This window comes from Lissotriton helveticus, chromosome 6 (genome assembly GCF_964261635.1).
Source record: "Lissotriton helveticus chromosome 6, aLisHel1.1, whole genome shotgun sequence".
Classification (NCBI taxonomy): Eukaryota; Metazoa; Chordata; class Amphibia; order Caudata; family Salamandridae; genus Lissotriton; species Lissotriton helveticus.
This window is the reverse complement of record NC_136067.1, coordinates 938,485,571-938,507,563: the sequence shown is the minus strand read 5'-3', so window position 1 is coordinate 938,507,563 and position 21,993 is coordinate 938,485,571. Positions and strand designations below refer to the sequence as shown.

The window sequence follows — 21,993 nt, the reverse complement described above, 5'->3', positions numbered from 1 at the left end:
TTTGTATGTACCAATTCTCGGATTTGAGGGTATTATAACTCCAGTGTAGGAAAGTAGGATCTGCTTTCATGGTCACCCCCACTTTTAGCTGGTGTCAGTATGTTTGTTTTGCTAGTCTAACTGGGATCCTGCTAATCAGGGCCCCATTCACTGTACTTCCTCCCAAAATGTGACTTGGTAAGTACTTCTGTACATCCACAATTGGCTACTGGAGTACCACTGTAAGTCCCTAGTATATGGTACTAAGGTACCCAGGGCATAGGTACACGAAGGGTCGCCCTTGGGCTGAAGCATGTATTATGCCACCCATGAGAGGCCCCTCAAACTGTGACTACAGGCCTGCCATTGCAGCCTGTGTAAGCTGGTGCTAGCAAAATTTACAACAGATGTAAGGTTTCTTATATCTGAGGTCACTACACTTAAAACCTATAAGTCACCCCTAAGGCAGGCTTTTCAATCCTGAAGGCAGGGTGCTGGATTATAAGTGGGATGGTGCCCCTGTATAAACAGGACATTCCCTACAAACCCCGGAGTAGATTCTCCTTTGTAAATGTGGTCAGTCATTTTGATACATGTAGTGGCCATGCATCATTACTGGATGGCTACCTATATAGTGACTGTACAGAACCTGGGCATGTTTGGTATCAAACATGTTGGAATCATACCCCAACACCGTTACTGGTGTTGGGGTACGATTCCACGCACTAGGGGATCCTCCAGGAAGCCTCCAGTACTCCCGGTAACAGCCTACCAGGGTCTGCCAGCAAACTACTGCTGCTACCAACCCCAGACATGATTCTGCCCTCCTGCTGCTGAGCTGGGCTGGAGCAGGGGAAGGTAGAATAATAGGTTTCCTATCAAAGGGAAGTGTGACCACCTCCCAGACAGGACTTAGTGTATTGGGCTGGGGTGGGGGCGCTTGCCAGCACCACCAGACTGCTTTGAAGGGCACATCTTGGTGCCCTCCTTTTTTTTACGGAGTTTTATATAGCGCAAACTTGATCCGAAGGTATCGGGTATCAGGGCGCTTTACATAGCAGCAGTTGCGTTACATGAGGGCATATTCATTTTTGTTAGGCATGTGGAGATTAAGTGATTTGCCCAGAATCACAGGATGTTCAGCGTCATTGCCGAGACTTGAACCCAGTTCCCCAGATTGGAGGTCGACCGCCCTATCCATTAGGCCAACTCCTCTCCCCTGAATACTCTAGTTCGGGGGTCGCCAACCTTTTCTGTAGTAAGAGCTACTGTTGCTGAAGGAAAGCCCTCCAGAGCTACCAGAAAATGTTATCACTGTAAAATAGTAATCACGTATGTTAACATTATACTATGGAGACCTTAAGCAGGATTATCAGTAGCAACCATCCAATCATTTCATGAGAGGTTACCAGCAGAAATATCAGTATTAAATGCTTCCACCTAATCAAATATCAGTCAAAGCATCAGGTGTCCTGTAGCACGAAGGACCTCAGCAATAAGTCTCGCATTTAATTATCAACTTCAAATATGTTTTATAACTGTGAGTGAAGACAGATGACCATGAGGCATATTCCATAGGCCGACACAGTATATGTTTGATTGTTATTATGATGCCCAGTCATTGGTTTGCCAGCCTGGTACTCTAATCGTCTTGAGGTGATCAGTGCCACCTTCTTTAATATGCACAGACCATTATTATTATTATTATTATTTAAATTTTTATATAGCGCACAGTTACCCTAGGGCATCCCAGCGCTTATCCAGACACCATCAGATAGTAAAAAAAACGGCAAGGTAGATGCACTCAAGCAGGGAACAGGTAGGTCTTGAGACATTTGCGGAACCGCAGAGTACAAGACTCGGCGCGAAGTTTAAAAGGGAGCGAGTTCCACAGCTTCGCCGTGTTAACTGAGAATCTTCTCCCGCCGGTACGAGACCTTTTCATTCTAGGGACTAAAAGAAGGTGTTTTTGGTCAGAGCGCAATGATCTGCTCGCTTTGTATGGGACCGCTAAATTCTTTAGTATAGGGGGGCCTTTCCCCAAAAGAATTTTGTGGGCTGTACAGAGTGCCTTGAATGTAACTCTCTCCCGCACTGGGAGCCAGTGCAGCGCCTTTAGAGCAGGTCTCGCTGATTGCGTCCTGGGAACGTCCATGAGCAATCTTGCCGCTGCATTTTGGACCTGCTGGAGTTTCTTAAAAGTGGATTCAGGAGCTCCCAGAAAGATGGCGTTACTATAGTCCAATCTGGATGTTATAAGGCCCTGAATCAGCAGCTTCCTAGATGTTACAGGTAGAAGGGGAAAAATTTTACGGGCCGACCGTAACAGTGCGAAGCACACTCCTGCAATTTTCTTTGCTTGGGTCCGGAGTGACAAGTCTTGCTCTAGCCAGACTCCCAAGCTCTTGATCACCTCTTTGGGGTCCGGAAGGTCTCCCATACAGCTCGGCCAGCTGGTCAAAGGGAGAGAAGGAGTTTTACTCCCTAACAGCATTATTTCCGTCTTCGAGCCGTTCAGTTTGAGGGCTGATTCTTCCATCCAGGTGTGAACGTCCGACAGGCAAGAGTGCAGTATGTCCGGATTCTCTGCCAATTGGGATAGAGAAACCACCAACTGCGTGTCATCCGCGTAACTGACGATCTTGATGTCATACGGTGACACTATATCCTCCAATGGGGCCATATATACATTAAACAATGTCGGGCTGAGAGAAGAGCCCTGTGGCACTCCACATTGGAGGGGGATCGAATTAGATCGCTCCCCGCCTTCCCAGACCTGGTATGTTCGTCCGGTGAGAAATGATCTCACCCACTGCAGGGCAACCCCAGACACCCCTACCTCAGCCAGCCGCTGAATCAACACCTGATGGTTCACGGTGTCAAACGCCGCACTGAGGTCCAGGAGGATCACTGCCACTGACCCTCCTGAGTCCAGAATGCGTCTGGATTCATCAACGACCGCCAAGAGGGCAGTGTCGGTGCCCTGACCTGGACGAAAACCGGTCTGCGAGACTCGAAGCAATCCGTTGGACTCCAAGAAGCCTGACAGTTGTTGGTTAACCAGCCTTTCAGCAATTTTGCTTATACCCGGCAACAGAGAAATGGGCCTAAAGTTCGACAGGTCTAAAGGATCCAAATTGGGCTTTTTTAAAAGCGCCTTAACAACAGCTGCTTTCCAAGTCGGTGGTACCAAGCCCTGGGCAAAGGAGGCGTTCAATAGATCTGTCACGGGAGCAACAATGGAAGCAGCTGCTAGTTTAAGGAACTTCATAGGAACCGGGTCCATAGGGGAACCACTTTTCAGGGATGCCAAAGCTTTGGAAACTTCGGTCACTGACACTGGGCCGAACGATTCGAGGTGAGGGACTGTCTCACTAGCCTGTGTTCCTCTGTTCAGATTCCCCTTATCCTGAATCAGCATGGGCTGGGGTAAGGTATTTAAAATCCTCACAATTTTTGAGTGGAAGAACTCAGCTAGCTCCGTACATTTCTGTTTGTTATAAATAACTGCCTGCACGGGAACTTTGAGAAGCTCTTTAACCACTTTAAAACTCTCCCTAGAGGAGCTAGCGGCGGATTTTATACGCTCTTCAAAAAATTGGGCTTTTGCCTGTCGAAGAGCGGACTTATAGCCCCTCATGGCGGCGCGATATTCCTCTCTCCTGGATATCTCCCATTTCTTCCTCCACAACCTCTCAAGCTTTTTGCATCCCTTCCTGAGGGCACGAAGCTCGACAGAGTACCATGGAGCAGATCCTACTCTTTTCTCCCTCTTTTGTACTCTCTTTTTCGGTATGAGGGCATCTAAAGAGGCGGACAGCCAATGATTGATGCTGGCATCGCTCTTAATTGGATCCGACTCACAGGGAAGAGGCATGTCCTTCAACTTGGAGGACCAGTCATTGATCGATAGTCTGGACCAGGGTCTGTCCACCAGGAAAGCCTGCTTAGCACCTGTGGGCCGTGAATCAACTTGCCAGAGTGCCAATACCAAGAAGTGGTCAGACCACGGGAGGGGAAGAGCAGGCCTAGCCGTAAAACGGGGGATGTTAGAGAACAATGGGTCAAGAAGATGACCCTTTTCGTGCGTGGCCCCGGAATTAATTAAGACCAACTCGCAGGCTTTCAAGTCACCTTGAAGATCCTGGGCTACTAGATCAGTGGGATCGTTAAAATGAAGGTTGAGATCTCCCAACACCGTAAAGTTGGCCGTAGATGAGGCCAAGATCGTCACTGACTCCATGAGGGAGCTCACAAAGTTACCCAAACCGCCCGGGGGCCGGTAAATCAGTAAATCCGATATCGAGGCTGTGGGGGATATTCGTAAGGCGAAATGACAGCTCTCACAGTCCAAGATTGATCCATTCTGAGCCATACATCCAAAAGAGTCCCTATATAAAATAGCGAGGCCACCCCCCCTCGCCCCTTAGGTCTATCCAGATGGTAGACAAGATAACCCGGCGGAAGGGCTTGCACAATGTCAGCGTCGGAACTGGGACTTATCCACGTTTCCGTCAGAAACAAGATATCTAAATCTGAATCTTGTAAAAGTAGGTTAACTTCAGCTGAGTGTCGTGGGAGAGATCTACAGTTCAATAAGCCTACCGCCAAGGAGTTCTTACCTTTGTCAGAAGGTGAGGTCGCGCTCAGCTTAGCGACTGATGGAATGGGCCCTATATAGGCAGGTTCAGGGCCGCTGATCTTCATATGGCGCAGAGCTATAAGTTCGCCTCGGTCGTATGTCCGCCTCTCAGCAAGGATTTTAGGCAGAGTGCCAGACCCCAGGCCCGTCTGGGCCCGGACGGGCACAGACGGGCTGGACTCTGGCGTAACTGCGGCGCCGAGACGGCGCTTCCGCTGCGCGTCACCGCTGCGCGTCTCCATCGAAGCTTTAAGTAGGGACCGCGCCTCGTGTGGATAAACACTAAAGCGCTCCCGAGAATGGCACCTGTAGAGCGTCCCGAATCTACCCCCAAGATGGCGGCGGTGGTGTCAAACTGCCTAAGGACCCGCGAAAAGCGCGGTGAGGGACACAGTTTAATATGCAGGTAAGTGCTATTCTAAGGAGAGCCTCTTAAAAACAGGGCATAAGAAAGTAAATGGAAAAAATAAATAGTGACAAAAACGGGAGAGTGTTTTTAAAATAAGCGCGATAAATCAGCCCGAAATGCCAGCTAAAACAGACTGTACTCTACGCCACAGTGCATAGAGTAGTAGCGCGAACCGCAACACAGTGCACAAACCTTTGTCTGAATGTGTTACTGGGCTCTATTTCAGCTCTCAGAGCTACTTCAAGGGTTCTGGTGAGCTACCAGGAGTTCCCAAGCTACTCGTTGGAGACCCCTGCTCCAGTTAGAACCAGTTCTTGGAGCCCTTGGCTCCTGCTCTGGTGCAAAACTGGACAAAGGACATGGGAGTATCCTGCCCCTCCTCTGGGAAAGACCCCTGAGTCGTCCTGACCCCTTTCTTAGGGCTTACCTTTTGGGTGGGTCCTCAGATTCGTCATGGGACAAGACTCATGCCTGATAACATGTCACTCTTCGACCGTCTGGGCACTTGGACTTCGCTGGACTTCGCCTGGAACCTGCTGCTCCTTGTTTTGCTGTCCTGAAAGTCTTCTTCATCATCTGTGTCTGTGCTTCTTCCAGGATCTTCAACAGACCTGTGAGCATCGAGGACACCCAAAGTAATCTCCCTAGGAGGTAAGGAGTCACTCCCCTGCATCTACGGGCACCGCAACAAAGCTGAACAGTCTGCTGCTTCAGACATCCCACGGACTTCGAAAGGCTCAGCAACATAGGTGGTGGTTCTGCACTCTGGTGGTTCTACAACTCCCTCGAGGCCTGACCTGTCTTCTCTGCAATTTTGAGGCCAGTATCCCTTGTTGGAACCGCTGGGACCGAAGCCCTGTGCATCTCGTTGACTTGCCATTGCCAAAGCTTGTTTGCTCTGCACTCTAGAGATATTCGAGCTACAAGAAGCTCCAGCCTCCAGCATCTCTTCCTACCAAGATCTTCATCCTCACAGCATCCTCTGCACCGTGTGCCTTCATCTATGGTGGCTGCGCGAGGTCCACTTGCAACTCCTGTGCCTTTGGCCTGTGGATCCTCTCAAGGGTCTTTTCCTGCTTCAGTGGGCTCCCCCGCTTGCTTGGGGCCTGCTCTGACTCTCTTGCACTTGGTGAGTCCCTTGCACCTTGCTGGTCCCAACGTTGCTCCTTCGTTTTCCATGCCTGTTGCTGCTGCCAAGGCTTGTTGATGCTCCCGCCCATCATCAATCCCCTGGTTCACGACTTCTGATGTGGGACAGCTTGTGAATGGCTCCTAGTCTTCCTAAACATTGCCTGGTCCTCACAGCTACAGTGACAAGGTCACCGTCATCACTCCTGCATCTTTCGTCATCAGTGGGCATTGCTCTCCCGTGCCTCCTGGTCACCTCAGAGTGTCATAGACTCTGTCCCCTCTGCTTGCAGGTTCTTCTAATCAAGAATCCACCCATGGTTTCCATCGGACTCTTGCACAGTCTTTGCCAGCGGCATCTCTTCTAAAGGCCTCCATTATTGTGTACAGCGGTTTCCGACGTCAGTTGGCACCTATGCACCTGGCTTTCCTGGTGTAGGTATCCTGGGATATCAATGGGTGGGGTGACTCTCCATTCTTCTCTCTTCCACTGGGTTTCTTCAGGGGCCACTGAGAAAGGTCCTTCTTCTTCAAAACTGCAACCGTGACTTTCCTGTTGACTTCTATACGCGGCGGTGTTTCCACTCTACGCACAGCCTCCGTGGGGTTCCTGGGTACTCACCTTGGGTGGTTTCTTGTGTCCCAGCTCTTCTGAGTCTCCTGGTCCAAGTCCTGACTTAGGTCGCAGTTCGCATTCCACGTTCTTAGTATATGGTTTCAACTCCCCTGGAGAGCAATGTGTATTGTGCTCACTAACCTCTTGCAATTGAAGTAATCTTGTGTATTTGTGTTGATTCTCCTGGTAGGAGATATTCCAATGTGTTAGTGAGTGTTGTGTAATATATAGACCTATTTTTATAACTACACTGTGTGGTTCTTTTTCGTTAAATCTACACTTACTGATTAGATCAGGTAAAACATGCTGTTAACACTCCTTCTGGATTAACCCTGAAGGCTGCTCTCCACAGCTACCACTTAGAGAGCTTTCTAAGGTTGTCTAAGACCACTAAAACCACCATAAGGTTTGTCTGGATTTGTGCAAGGTGCTTCACTTAAATAAGTGAGCACCATATACTAAGCCAGCCTCCTACATCCAGGTAACAAACACATTAAATATCACCTATATAGCAAAGCAAAATAATATGCTTATGCTCCAAACAAATTTGTAAAACATATTCTGATAGAGATTTTTTGATTCCTTACCTTAGAATATGCCCCAGGCATCACACTAGATCTGGAAATTTTTGCAGCAATACCCCTGCTCTCTATTAGGTGGTGTCGTTCGGCTCCACATTGGAAATGACATACGGAGGGCCTATAAAGGCACCACCCCAGCGCTTGACCTCAGTTTTTTCCCCACACCAGTCAGCACAGATCCGGAGAGAGCTACCCTCTGTCAATATTTGACTGACGTTTTTGAGGCATCTCTGGTGTGTTAGAGGTGTCCCCTGAGAAGCTAACAGGCACTAAACTATGTGGTGCCTGTCACAGGCAGATGTCTGTGACAGACCATCATTTGGTTTGTCCTAGTGCTAGGAGCGGGCCCATGACTCCAAGACCTGCGCGGACTGCTGTGCTATGAATTCCAAGACATTGAGGGAACAATGCCTCAAGCGCCTCACCTCCCGACATCTTCGGCCAACCCTGCGACGCTCTCAATCCTGATCGCGTAGAAGGTCCCGGGACCACTTGAGGAGCCACTTTCGATAATTGTAGTCATGATCCTAGTCATCGGATAAGTCCTGCTAGAAAAAGAAGTTGAAGCGTCATCGGATCTGGCGCTGGAGCCTCAGCACTCTAGGCTTTACTGTGTAGTGGAGCCAGGGTCAAGTCTATGCCTCCCAGAGTTTCCCAGAGCTAGAGCGACCCTCCCCAACTGAAGGAAATTTATGAGGCTATACACCTTATATTTGGGTGGCCCACTTCCTCTGGAGCACCTTCTTGCGCCACGGGTACACGAGGGAGCCTTACTGGTTATCCTCCTGCTTGTTCGCTCTTGGCGCTAGTTGGGCCGTTTGGATCCAGTGCGAAGGTGACCTTAATGACCTTAATGGCGATTTCGCTAATAGGAGTAGCAAATTACCATGAAGTTGAACTTCATGGTAATTTGCAAAAACTTTGAAAAATGCACTTTTGTGCATTTTTCAAAGTTTCATGTTGCGCACACACACACGCCCTTAGGGCATGTGTATGTGCAACATATGTGCACAGATCAATTTCAGAGGTGCAACAGGGTGTCATTTTGACACCCTTGTACCCTTGAAATTGCATGAGCAATTTGCGAGTACCTACTGGTACTCGCAAATTGCTCATGTAATCTCCAATTCATTACTATGAGCCTGGAGGCCCATAGGAATGAATGGGACAGCATTCCTTAATTGCGACTCGCAATTTGCGAGTAGCAATTAAGGAATGTGTAGGAATCGCTATTTTTATAGCAATCGCTACATGCATAGGCTTTTGCGATTCCTAAATAGCGATTCCTTAAAAATCGCTATTTAGGAATCGCAAGTGCTTCTGTTGATGCATGTGGCTGTATGTCCCTACATAAATGGCGGGAGGGCATCTGTGATACTTTACGCGAGCTCTCCTAATGATATGCTTATTACCCTGGCGCATGCCATAGACACGTTTCAACTTGAAACTGATCAATTCTTACAATTCACAAAAAAAGTGACTACAGCACGCAAGGTTTGGCCATCGTTCCCCGAAGCTCTACCGGCCTCCCATACGCTAGAAGCCCTGATAGTCATGTCTGGGGGGTAGAAGTTTGATCTCAAATATATACAGGGCCCTGAGAGAGGTTGCTCCCTTACCTGAACTCTCGGTGCAACATAAATGGCATACGAATTTAGAGGCATCCCTAATGACGAAAGACTGGGAGGGGATACATGAGGGAGTAAAAACAATATTCACCAACGTGCGGTTTAAATTGTTGCAATACAATGTGATTCACCAGGTATACCTTTCCCCTAGTAGATTACACGCCATAACCCGGAGCTTTCTTGGAGTGCCCATGATGCAAAGGTCAAGCAGTGGATTTCATATATATATAGTCTGGGGGTGCCCAAATATAGATGCCAACTGGCAGTCAGTTCTGGCGCAGCTCAACATGGTCACTGGGTGGGGGATACCCAGAGAGGTGGGCCCATGCCTGCTGGGACACATCCCTATTAGAAAGTAGAAGAAATTAAGTAGAAAATTCCTTATCCTGGGGCTGGTGCTGGCAAAGCGTAGAATAGTAATTGGATGGCTGTCACCTAAAGCGCCACATTTTTCTGACTTCATGAAGGATATGACTGAATGCTGAAGGGAGCCACATGAGCAAGACATGTAGGGATGATAAATTGGCAGATGACCTATGGGCTTGGGTGGCGATACTCCCAGAGCTGCTGACACTGTCAGATGAGTTACCCCCGCCTCCCCCCCATAGAATGAGTATGTGTTACAGAGCGGGCGTTGATATAGTTGCAGTGGAATCTCTAAGGGGACCCACGAAACATGCTTGTATGCTTTGCTTGCATCATTGTCATTTGATCAACTTTATGAAAACACTGATAAGGTACTGTATGCATTTATCCTGAATATAATTTGTCAGAGCCTTTGGGGGAGTGGAGGGAGGGGAAGTGGGGGTTAGGGGGTTCTAACTGAAGATCTGCTGGTAACCGAAACTGTGATACGATGCATTCAATCAATGTTGTTGTAACTTTAGAAATGACAATAAAAATCTATACTACAAAAAAAGTATATTTATAAAGTTCAAGCAGCCACCCCAGCTGGGCTATCTTGGTGTTAGGCCAGCCATAGGAAGGTATTAACTAGGTTAACAAACTACATTTTCATTTTTGTTAAGAAATATTTCAGTGAAAAGAAAAATCCATTGTGTGGCTCCTTGAAAAGAGGAGGCTCTGCCAATTCTGGCTCACCTTGGTTTGGAAACTACCTAGAGTCGAGCACCTCTGGATCCCACGGCTCTGCTTGGAGATTATAGTTGAAAAAGCTTTTGCAGGTAGACAGGACCTTCCTTTGGCCTCTGTAAACTAAAACCATAGCCTTAACAATCACCCTTTATTTTCTTAAAAGCCAATGAAGATAACAAAGATAGGGAGAAATAGAGTGATGTTTAGGAATTTTCAGAATCAGGTGAGCACCCACATTCTGAATCACCTGTAATCTCTGAAAAGAGTATTTGGGTAAGCCGAGATATAAGTAATTACAATAATCATGTCTTGACCTGATCAAAGCATGTACCTAATTTTTCTTCTGCTAGGAAAAGATCCAGAAATCTAAGAACTGCCATAGTGACATTAGTAGACAGAAACATTTGGACGACACTGCTGAAAAAAAATCACAATTTAATTGAATCCCTACATTCCTTTATTCATCTTGGGACTGAAGTGGGGCCCAATGCTGATTGAGGTGTTGAAAATTATAATTTTGTTTTTCTCTGATGTGAGCTGTAGAGCAACTGTTATGCATCCCATTTAGCTTAAAGACATTCTTTAAAACACTCCTGTGTGTCAGAGATGTGGTCAGAAATTGACAAGTTGTGTGTCATCGGCATAAAAAATAATCGAAAAGCTAAAAAACTGAATTAGTTTTGCCAAATGGGCAAGATGTATATCAAAGAGTGGGGGACTTAAAGATGATCAGGCCATCTCACCTACTCGCAGCTCTCACCCTCATTCTGTACCCCATGGTGTCCCCCAGGGCTCTTCATTGAGCCCCACCCTGTTTAATGTTTACATCCAACCTGTGGCACAGGTTATCAAATCTACAGGGATTGCTATGATATGCTGTGCCGACAGTACTCAGTTGGTATTCTCTTTTACAGATAACCTGATGCTGGGCAGGTCTAATTTCCAAAAAGGACTGCTAGCGATGGCAGAATGGATGAATGTCAACTACCTCCGCTTGAATGCCAATAAAACTGAAGTCCTACTGTGAAAAGACACTCTTTCTTGGGGCAACCATTGGTAGCCTTCCTCCTTCGGGTCTCCTCCCAAACCCATGTCTTTCATTAACAACTTAGACATCATGGACAGTACCCTGGCCTTTGAGGCCCAAGTTAAATTGGTTGTTGGCACTTGTTTCAAGCTTATGAGAAGCCTCAAACCAATCCTCCGCCTCTTTGATTCCAGCGCCCGACAAACCATCATTCAAGCAGTAATTCTGTCCCAACTTGACTACTGTAACATCTTGTATCTTGGCTCTAACAAATCAGTCATCAGAAGACTCCTGCTTGCCCAAAATGTGGCAGCAGGCTGCTTTTTGCCCTTCCAAAGTTCTGCTCTGTTTCTGGTCTTCTTCACAGTCTGCATGGGGTAGATCGGCGTGGATTTCCAAGCCCCCAAGAGCAAGATGAGTAAACAGAAACAGAAAATCTTGAGGGTGAAGGGTGATGCTGCTACTCTTATCTGGAGTTTTTTACGGTTGGAATGGAAAGCTAATCAATGATATCCAATTTATTATATGTTCTTGCAAGCATGATATTTTGATTTGATTAGTGATTTACAAGTACTGCAAATTGATGGTAGCGATCATAGGCGATTTTATTAGTTATTACTTTCTGTCTACCAGCAAAAACGTTGGGACTCTACTGATGGGTCATTGAATAACAACATATTAAACTGGTATTTTCGTATAATAAAGCAGAATGTAATTGCTTAAGGATAAGTTAAAAACAGGAAGATGATTTGAGAAAAGTTACCCCATATATTCAAAGAAAAGATAGGGGATGGTTTGATGTAGATTGCCAAGCCCTCAAGAGTTAAATTAGGAAACAGAAAGAGAAAATCATGAGGGTAAATGATGTTGTACCTAAAAATACCTTAACATTTTTTTACCGCTTTTGCCATGAATTTTTCAAGGACCATAAGCCCTGGTGACTTTCTCACCGTATCTATACAATCAAACATGGAGCGGTGTGCTAGGTTATTTTCTTTCGTTTTCCAAAGAATACTATGAAAGGGAAGATTCCCAGAAAGGTGGAAAGGGGAAAATATAAAACCATTCTTCTAAAAAGATGACCCGTTATTCCCTAACAACTATAGATTGATAAGCCTACTAGACAGGGCAAAATTGTTTGCTAAAATAATAGTTCAATATTTTAATGACTGGACAGAGAACAGGAGCTTAATCCCTGTTGAGCCAGGTGGATTTGAAGGAAGTAATTCCACCATAGACCATTTTTTGTCTATAAACCCTAGCTCACAAATTCATTGACCTGAGAAGCTACCTCTTTTAAACAAAATAACTTTTGTTGATATCCAAATAGCCTTTGACTTGATTAATCAAAACTTATTGTATGACGCCTTATTCAATTAGAAATATTAGAGGGTTTACTTGTTATTTTGAAAGAGTTCCACAAGGAAACCTATGCTATAGTTTGAGTCGACACTGAGGGTTCCCTCTTAAAGAACAATGTCCAATAAAATGATTTGGGGAATAGCTATGTCCAAGCTCCTATCTTGTTTGCTCTGTTGTTGGCAGACCTTCCATCCACTTGATCAAAAATAGGTTTGTCTCTCCCAGGATGGGTGGTAACCATGCCCTTTGTCTCTTCTTTGCCAATGACCTAGAATTATGGACATGACTCGGATTGAGCTACAGAGGAAACTAACAGAGTTCTATAAATATTGTGATCAAAAGAATATAGTAGCCAAAATCTAGGAAACAAAAGTCTTGTTGTTTGGACAGAAATGTGCACCCTTTTCATGGTATTGAATAAGTAGATTCCTATAAACATCGTTGTATGATGTATCCTAAGAAACTCAATTGGAATGACAACTTAGACATGAAGACATCAAGAACCTTGACTTCAGTGGTGGAGTTCAATACATGTAGTAGGGATTTTGGTGGACCCTCTTTTATACTTGTCATAGCAGTCTATTCTGCAATGATTCATCCTCAGATTTTGTATGCAGTGGAGATTCTGTGTCTGAACTGTAATTATCAGTGGAACCAGATAGGAAGAATATGTTTAAATTATCTTTTGTGCCTACCAAATACATCTATGGTCCAGACAGTTAAAACTGAAGCAAACTTTCCTAAGTCAAAGTTTCCTAGCTTGGTTGTCTACTTTTCTCTTTTGAGTTAGGCATGGAATCTCAACACTGCAAACTCACAAAATGATGTCAAGAGGAGATTGTAACAATTGAACTAAGATGGGCCAAGGACACCAGAAATATTTTAACCAGGTTATATACCTCACTCTCTATAGATCTGCTTGCTCCAAGCCTATCCCTGAGCCTGTCAAAATCAAAGTTAGGGTCACTGAAACAACCTAAATCTAGGAAGAAAGATCTAAAGTATTTGCACTGTAAGATTTCAACCCAGTGAAAGAGAATTCAATCAAAAAGCAATAATTACCTACCAAATCCAGAGATGAGACTACCTATTTTAAAATTTAAAATAGGGCTGAATCCTTTTCATTTGTGAGCAGAGGTATTTGGTTTAATCCAAGACAACGGGGTTGAGTGGAATGCACATGTGGTTTGAGAACACAATGTATCAATGCCTATATAATGTTTGATTGTCTGTTTTTATGGCAACTAAGATGAAGAATCTAAACCATATTTGTATGAGTATGGAATTAGAACCCAATTTCAAACTATAACTCTTTTTTGATGTGATTTGCGCAGTAAAAATATTTTTAATTGCTTTCAAAAATGATAGTAACATTTTTTGTATGTTTTATGCATATGTATATATCAATATCGCCAGTTTCATTCAAAGGTTAGATGAAATGTAAGTGTTTTCATTTAATATATGGTTTCAATAAACTCAATTTTTGACTTACTGAGCACTGTAAGTGATGCACATGTCGATCAGTAATTTCTTCAAAGCAAGTTTGACAATATCTTACAATACTACCAAGCCCGATATCACCACAACGAGTCCACCACGCAACACCCCCACGTGGACTACCATAAACTCCACCTCTGATAAACACATAATTCTCCTCCAGTATTTGAAGTCCCGTGGCACCTCCACAGAACCTGTGCACCTTACCCATTGTTCCTTCCCAAGCAGCCACCTCTCGGACTGGATAAACCCCTCTGGCATAAATAAGGAGGATCACTGAAAAGGTTATTCTGACAAGATCTCCACAACACCGTTCTTCAAAACTACCATTTAGGATTCACTTCTGCAGTGTAGTATGGAGACTGCATCACACCAGGTGGTTAAAACCTCCCCACTAGCAGACTCCTTCCTCCTTGTCCTGCCTGACCTGTTTTTAGGCTTTAACGCCATTAACTAGCAAGCCCTACATGAGGCCCTCACTACACCAAATGAGATTCAATGATACTGTGCTGCAGTGATTTGAGTCAAATCTGTATAACAGACCTCAGACAGTCCAAAGCGTTCCTTCAGATCAGAACACTACACCATTGTCAGTGTCATCCCCAAGGGCTTATCTTCTCATCAAGGGATCTTCGACCTGTATATGGAGCTCTGAAGAGCCCTCCTGGCTAACAAGAACATCAAAATCAGTCAGTAGATGGATGGCAAGCAGCTCCTTGTGAAAGTGTCATCCAAACAGAGAATCGGTTGCCTAAAGCACTATCTCTAAATTATTTGTCTGCATATCTAAGGCCTATCTCAAATGAAACACAAAGATGTAAATTGTATTCACTGCCAGTGACTATAAATGACAATTGGGGACAAGTCTAGCTTTCTGAGATGAATGTTTATGGCTTCACCACTTGACTCCTCCACACTGCCAGGTTCCTGGCCCTTTTAAGTGATACCGACCTCTGCTACAGGATTCGTATTGTTCTCAAGACAAATAAAGCCTGATATTTGTTTGCCATCCTTTGCAGAGGAAGGCCCTTAAAGCTAAACGTGGATTAGTGATCTGCCATCCAGCCACTGATTATCTCCTCATTGACGTTAGTAAAACTCTGCTGGACTGCATTCAAGACCACCCATACTCCACTAAATACTCTCCTTCATGTAATGATGCACCTCATTAAAGGTCTCCACTAGTACTGCAGAAACTTACCAGGCCTTGTAGAGTCCCATTAGCTCCTGCTGCTTGCTCACATCACATACAATGCATTATCTACATGTAGTTAGTTTTCTATAGGCAATACAGTACATACTGTATCTCTCAATGCTGACAATATGATTTTGTATATCAAAGATATTCAGGAGGGGCAGGTAGAGATGGTCCGGCTGCTGTATACGTTTAGAAATCTTTCTGGAATCAATGATGATCCTGTGCTTACTCCTTTGTTGGCACGCAAGTGGAGCCTATGCTCTAGTTCGGAGACTTGCAGATACCAGTTGCCTCATGCACCTTTCGGTATCTTGGAGTTCAGATTTATAGGGACGGACGTGACCTATTGGAAGGGAACCTAACTCGTACGGTTACAGCACTTAAGCCTCAAGTGGCCTTTTGGGTTACATTGCCTCTATCAGTGGCCAAAGGCCTGGCCTTGTCAATAATGTTACTGCTCTTGTTGTACCACTTCGTGAATTTATCCATTATTATACCAGCCTGGGTGTTTAAATTATTAAATACTAAACCAGTTGACCTTGTGTGTGGAAAAGGGCGCCGCATATTCGGCCTAGAGAAATTGCAACTACCAACGGACAAGGAGGAATGGGGGCCCCAGAATGCAAGGCCTATTGTATAGCTGGACAACTACAGTCGTTATCATATTGGTTGGCTGGTCGCAATCTGTCGGAAATAGTTGGTCGACGCCAGTTTCATAGACTGCTATATCCCAATGCTCCGTCCTTGCCCACACATACATTACTATTAAGTATACCCTGACATACTGAGAAATGGCGACGAAATAAACTGCTGCACAATCGCTTTATGCACTTAATATACCCTTTTGTGGCCTTTCTACCGCTTCTCGCACCTTGACAAGGCGAAGACTGGACCTCTGGGAGCAGGTGGATGTCACCACTGTAGGGGAGCTATTTGCGTATGGCACACTGATGTCCCACACTGATTTTATAGACACTCATGGTTTCCCCAATACCTTGTTCCTCACCCATGCCAGTATTCTTCGATATGTACGTAAATATTGGGCAGCGGATGGGCAGGATCACCCTACTCATGAACTCCTTAGGGCATTTAATACTATGGGTCACGGTCATCACCTAGTGTGCTGGCTGTACAGGGAACACCCAAAACACCTCATGACACCACTCACTTCCCTAAATAACAAGTGGGAGACGAGCCTGGCTCGGAAACTCTCAGATAACAAATGGGCCTGTATGTTGGAATATCCCGAAAACAATCTCGTAATTCAAGATTTGAAATCATCCAATTTTCCATACTACACAGAGCATATTTGACACCACACAAAATTGACCGGATGTACCCCACAGCATCCTGGATGTGCCCTCGCTGCCATGGGCATTGAGCAGACCTGATACATATGCTGTGGACCTGACCCCGGATTGCAAATTACTGGGCGGGAATAGTGGAGGCTGGAGCTAACAGTGTGACCTCAATGGGATAGCCCTGAACAGTACATACTCGGACTGCCCACAGGACCTAGGGGCTCTTAGATAGGGACTCGGTTCACAAACCTAGCACTGCTACTAGTGAAATGCTTAAACCAACTGCTGGAAATTCCTGTTGGCCCCCAGGAAGGTACTGCATTGGGGACTTTCTGAAAGTGAGGCCCTTAGGCGGGAGGAATACAGGGATCTGTGTAAAACACCTATTTCCTTCTAGTTGAATACACTACTGGAGGGCTGCAAGGCACAAGAACCAGAACCCTGAGGAGCTAAGATGACGAGGCCAGCATGGACAACAGTGGTATAGCACTATTTGTATCCTTAGGTTGCAGCATACTTCTGACGCTAAACGGGAACAGCTTCACATAGTCCGTGCACTGGCTGCCACAATCATCTACTTGCTCTCCCCCTAGCATTGTATGGTATAATTACTAGGTGGCATGGCAAGTTTATTGGGGATCCAGGTGGGGGGTGGGTACCTTAATCATTTGTTTGTTGTTTTGCATGAAAGCGGTGTCGATTGCCAAACACGCCTGTAGTAATGTTGAAATATCTATCTGACTTTATCCGAATGTTCTCATTTGCCTACGGAAATGTGTTACAACTGTAGTCCTTTTTTTTTAAATGCAAAAACGTTTGTGTTAATAAAAAATCTACATATCGTTAGTACTGCAACACCACTGTAACAAGCTGGTTTCATAAATCAAGACCCTTGATTGAACACCAATGCACACAACACCTGCTTCAGCAGACTGGAAGTCAGGAGATGCAAGAGGGAAAAGATGAGTTGCCGCTATTATCCATCTATTCCCTGAGGCTCTGGATCAGCATCACAGTTCAGATCCGTAGGCAATAGCCTTTCCCCACTTTCACAAGAAGCTGAAACCCATTTTGTCCAAGCAGAACCGTATCACAGTGTGACCAGTCAGTTACAGGACTACATGCTGACTAGTTTTCCATCTCAAATGAATACAAGCTCGCTACCATACCAGTATAACGTCATGAGTACCTTACACTCATGTATCCAGAAAAACCTTTGGTTTTTAAAAGAACTCTCACCCACCAACCAAATTGGTGTCATGCTTCCTCATTGGGTTTCCACCCAAGACGCCTAATGCATCTCGGGTGTGCTACGATCCCTGATTAAAGCAGAGCTGTTTTTTTGTGAAATTGTGGATTTATGGGTGAATTAAAACTGTCTCAAGGTGATCTGTCCCTTGGGAAGTTTTAATCGTGGATCCCTTTGGTAGGATTAAAAACAGTGATGGTGGATGTGAAGTTAGATAATAATGGGCTCATACATCCTAGTGAAAGCCATTTGTGACATTATACTGGTTTGGTAGCGAGCTGATTTTTATTTGTTTGTACATTGTTAAGGAGAAGAGAAACGAGCTCATCTCATCTTCTTACTCTCCTGTTTTGTTTACCTTGCTTTCCATCCATTCGAAAGCCAAGTTCTCTAATGGGTTTGTGTGCTGTCCTTGCCCCTGGGAGTCCATCAGGTCTAGTCCCACCTCCCTGCATCTCTTTGCTATTCTTAATCATGTTCTTATATCTGCATTCACTGCTCACCACCCTCACTTTCAAGTGTAACCCACTCCCTTATTGCACAGCGCTTTGAAGCTAGGCTCACTTTGTACAAGTTGCATACATAAATAGATCCTAATTCATTGGTGGGAGAATTAAACATTTACTTTTTCGAATTTGATTGTCAAGACCACCTCTTTCAACTGTGCAATCTCTTTACAGGCTGGAAGTAGGACAGCTTATTCAAGACAATGAGTACACCAATACCAGGCTTGTTAAGCTGCAGAAACGAAACGACGAGCTGGAAGAACAGTGCATCCAACATGGAAGGATGCATGAGAGAATGAAGCAGAGGTAAGACCTTTTGAGAATACATTATACATGCTTGCATTTTTTTTTTAAAATGTCTGCTACGTTTGATCACCTATCACATGAATCTACAGGGAAGCATAATTATTTCTCTGGGAACGCAGAATCACTTAATTCGCCTTGACTGGTTACTATAAACACTGTTTACCTCCTTGTTTTCCCACTGAAATGTTTAGCAGCCCAGTGTTCTGCATACCATACTGTTAAGTTTGCATCTTACCATTGCTAATTTCATTGGTTACTGTCCATCATGTAGGTAAATGATACATTTAAAACTGCAAGATGTGGATGGAGTATCCAGAACTGAGCTGGATGGCTTATTTCCTAATCAGGAGTTCTGAGTTAGAATTAGTGACACCAGTTCCCACCTTTCTCCGTACCACAGTCACTGTAGGGAAAGTACTCTTCACTGCACCAGTCTTTGCATCAAATGTATTCTTTGTTCCCCCTTCACTGATGATGACGTGGGTTTAAAAGCCCTCCACCTGAAATGAGTATTTAATCACAATAAATATATGAAGTACCGAAGTAGCAGTTTCTGGGATTGAGCCAGGGCAGCTATCTAGTCAACATGTGGCAAAGCTATCAAGATGGAAATGTATGTTCCAACAGCATGCATCATTATCACCAGTGTGCCAAATTTTCTATCTCGGTAAACACAAATCTGGGATCTGGAGAAAAAAATAGGAGATTCTCTGTTGTTAGGTCTCTCGCTATGCAGGTCAAAAGTCTCAAACCGAGAGATGTTCTTGTTGCTCGTTGGCAAAAATGTATATTCGCATCACTCATGATAGGAGGCATTCCACGTGTGCCTCTCAGTCTTATTTGTAAATAGACTTATCCAGTTATAAAAGGCTGCAAAGTCTTACCAAGAACACTATAAGAACGGACACAGCTGCGTAAATCATGAATTATGATTTAGTGTACATGATCTCTATAAGTACTTTCCTCTACACATACATTTTCTGAATTCACTTCCAATTTAACTTACACATTTTACACTTCTCTCACGCTGATTTCTTATTTTGCTCTGGCCCGTACCCTTCACTGGGCCTACTGCGATTTCACTTTGACTTTTACAGTGTGTGTACATATTTTTACACAAAGTCAGTATGCAGGACAGTGGATAGTTTGCTATTTGCCTATACACTATTTTTTTTGGGGGGGAGGGGGGGAGACACAGCTTGTTTCCCAGAAGCCAACATATATCTTGAAGCTGTTAACTCCCTCAGAACAGTAATGCTGTGCTTGTGTAACCCCCCCCCCTCCCCATAACAACACTGTTTGCTTTAGTGGAACAGAAATTTGTGTTTGTTACTATTTCCTGCTAGTCAGTGCAATTTGTTTTTGGGGTTGGCGTATAATTATTGAGAAGGAGTCTGTGAGTTCTCCATTTAAAGAAATAATTTGATGGTCAGGTTATCTGAAACCATTTCTTTATGCAGAATTCTCTCTATGTTTCATGTGACCCAGGAGTGAGGGCACCACTGTGTTCCTTTGAAGCTAATCTAGCATTTTTGAACCATAGACATTGGCATCATCATCCCCTTATCATTACTGCCTCGATAAAGTTAACAACTGGCTAGAAACAACTTGACTAAAGGTAATCATAATAAACCTTTTTTAATGCTGCTGTTTTTCAAATCTGTTTATTTTAATTTACAGCTTCAACTGAAAAGGCTATTTCTGTATTCTAAGTTTCTTCAGAGTAGACATCAAATCTCAGCACTAGAGACACATTTTCAGTGTTGACCACATTTTTTTTTCATGATACCCAAAATGACAACTGTGGGGATTGAGTGCATGGAAGGCCAGCTTATGTCCTCTCACCTAACTACTTCCTTTGTAGGAGCTTAGATCCTCTCTTCAAATCACTAGATGTGCTGATTATGTGGCTGATGTAATTAGTGACACAATGATGGGGCTGGCTTATTTCAACTGAAGCTTTAAGAATGCACCTCGGACCCTATCCAAATCACCATAGGGACCAGGCAGGGGTGTCCCCTCTCTCCACTCTTGTTTGCGATAACATTGGAACCGCTAGCTTGAATTATCAGACAACGACACATGGACTCAGCCCTCCGGTTTGTTCATTGCCCAGTTAGCACACTCTATGCGGATTACATCTTACATTTTCTAAGGGAATCGCACACTTTCATGGCACAGTTCCTGCGGGAATATATTCGGTTTGGCCTATTCTCTGGTCTCAACATTAATTGGGCCAAATCCGTGGGGGTGCTGCTGAAGGAGAGCTCCTTGCCTCAGAATCTGGAATTCCCGGTTTTGTGGTTGATGGACCCTGTAAAATACTTGGGGGTGTGGGTTCATCGATACCTCGAAATAGTTATCCGCGAGAACTATGGCACTGCATACACGACATTGGAACAAAAGGTAGATAAATGGGTGAAACTCCTGCTGTCATTAGCCGATCGTATAGCCCTCATCAAGATGGTCGTGCTGCCCACATTTTTATATCTTTTCCGTAACATACCAATCCCACTAACTCAACAATTCTTCAAATCCATGCGCTCCTTGCTTCTCCGATTCATTTGGGGGGGTGTAAACAAGCCCGTGTGGCCCGGTTAGACACTCAGCTTGGATTACAAGGGGGAGGCTTCAGTGTGCCTAATCTATATTTATATTATTTATGCGCTCATGCACATTATGCGCACTATTGGTTCGGCTCTCATGATTTTATTCCACACATAGTAGGGGAGGACGGGGACGCACACCCCATTCCATTGAGCTCCAATTTAACTCATACCGGCAGACATACAGCCCGTAATGAAATCAATACTATTAATACCACCACAGCATCCTGGCATGCACTAGGACGTCTGGCTGGGAAACTACCTCTTTATTCCCCTCTGTTGCCACTTGTCTTTCACTCGGACCTGTCGGTCACACATGAAACGGGGGCAATGCACACTCTGAAGCTAGCAGGGATTACTCCAATGCTGGATTTGTATCCAGACGGTGCCTTCTTGACAGACGATGATCTTCGCTATATACAGAACAAAACGTCCCTATTTATATTCCTTTTTCATAGATTGAAAATCGCGATGCAGGCACATTATCCCATATTCCTTGCAGAACCCCCAACATTGCAGACATCGCATACACTGCTCCTCAGTCTGCATATTAGGAGTTTGGAGAAATGGAACAGATATCTGAATCCACAACTAACGCAGCAGGATTGGGAACATTGCTGTCAGATGACCAGCGCTCTGTGACGTCTAATGGCAACCTCAGAATAATTCATTTCAAATACATTCCTCAGGCCTACTACACTCCACAAAAGTTATTCAAATATGGGCTTAGAGACACTGATGCATGCAAGCGCTATGGAATTGTGGGTGCCGACTTCTGGCATTTAGCCTGGATATGTCAGAGGGTTGCAGCATTCTGGGCTGATGGGATTTGTAAATTATCTACCATGAGTAACATTGACCTG

The 21,993-nt window shown here is 44.7% G+C and overlaps 1 protein-coding gene across 1 annotated transcript in view; it reads left to right on the top strand.

The window, feature by feature from the left end:
- The window catches only part of SDCCAG8 (SHH signaling and ciliogenesis regulator SDCCAG8), a 1,463,224-nt gene that overhangs the window by 840,373 nt on the left and 600,858 nt on the right, over window positions 1-21,993 (top strand). Inside the window, exon 16 of the mRNA XM_078648583.1 lies at window positions 18,393-18,524. Within this exon, the coding sequence (XP_078504709.1) occupies window positions 18,393-18,524 (132 nt within the window). The remainder of the gene's footprint in view (window positions 1-18,392; window positions 18,525-21,993) is intronic.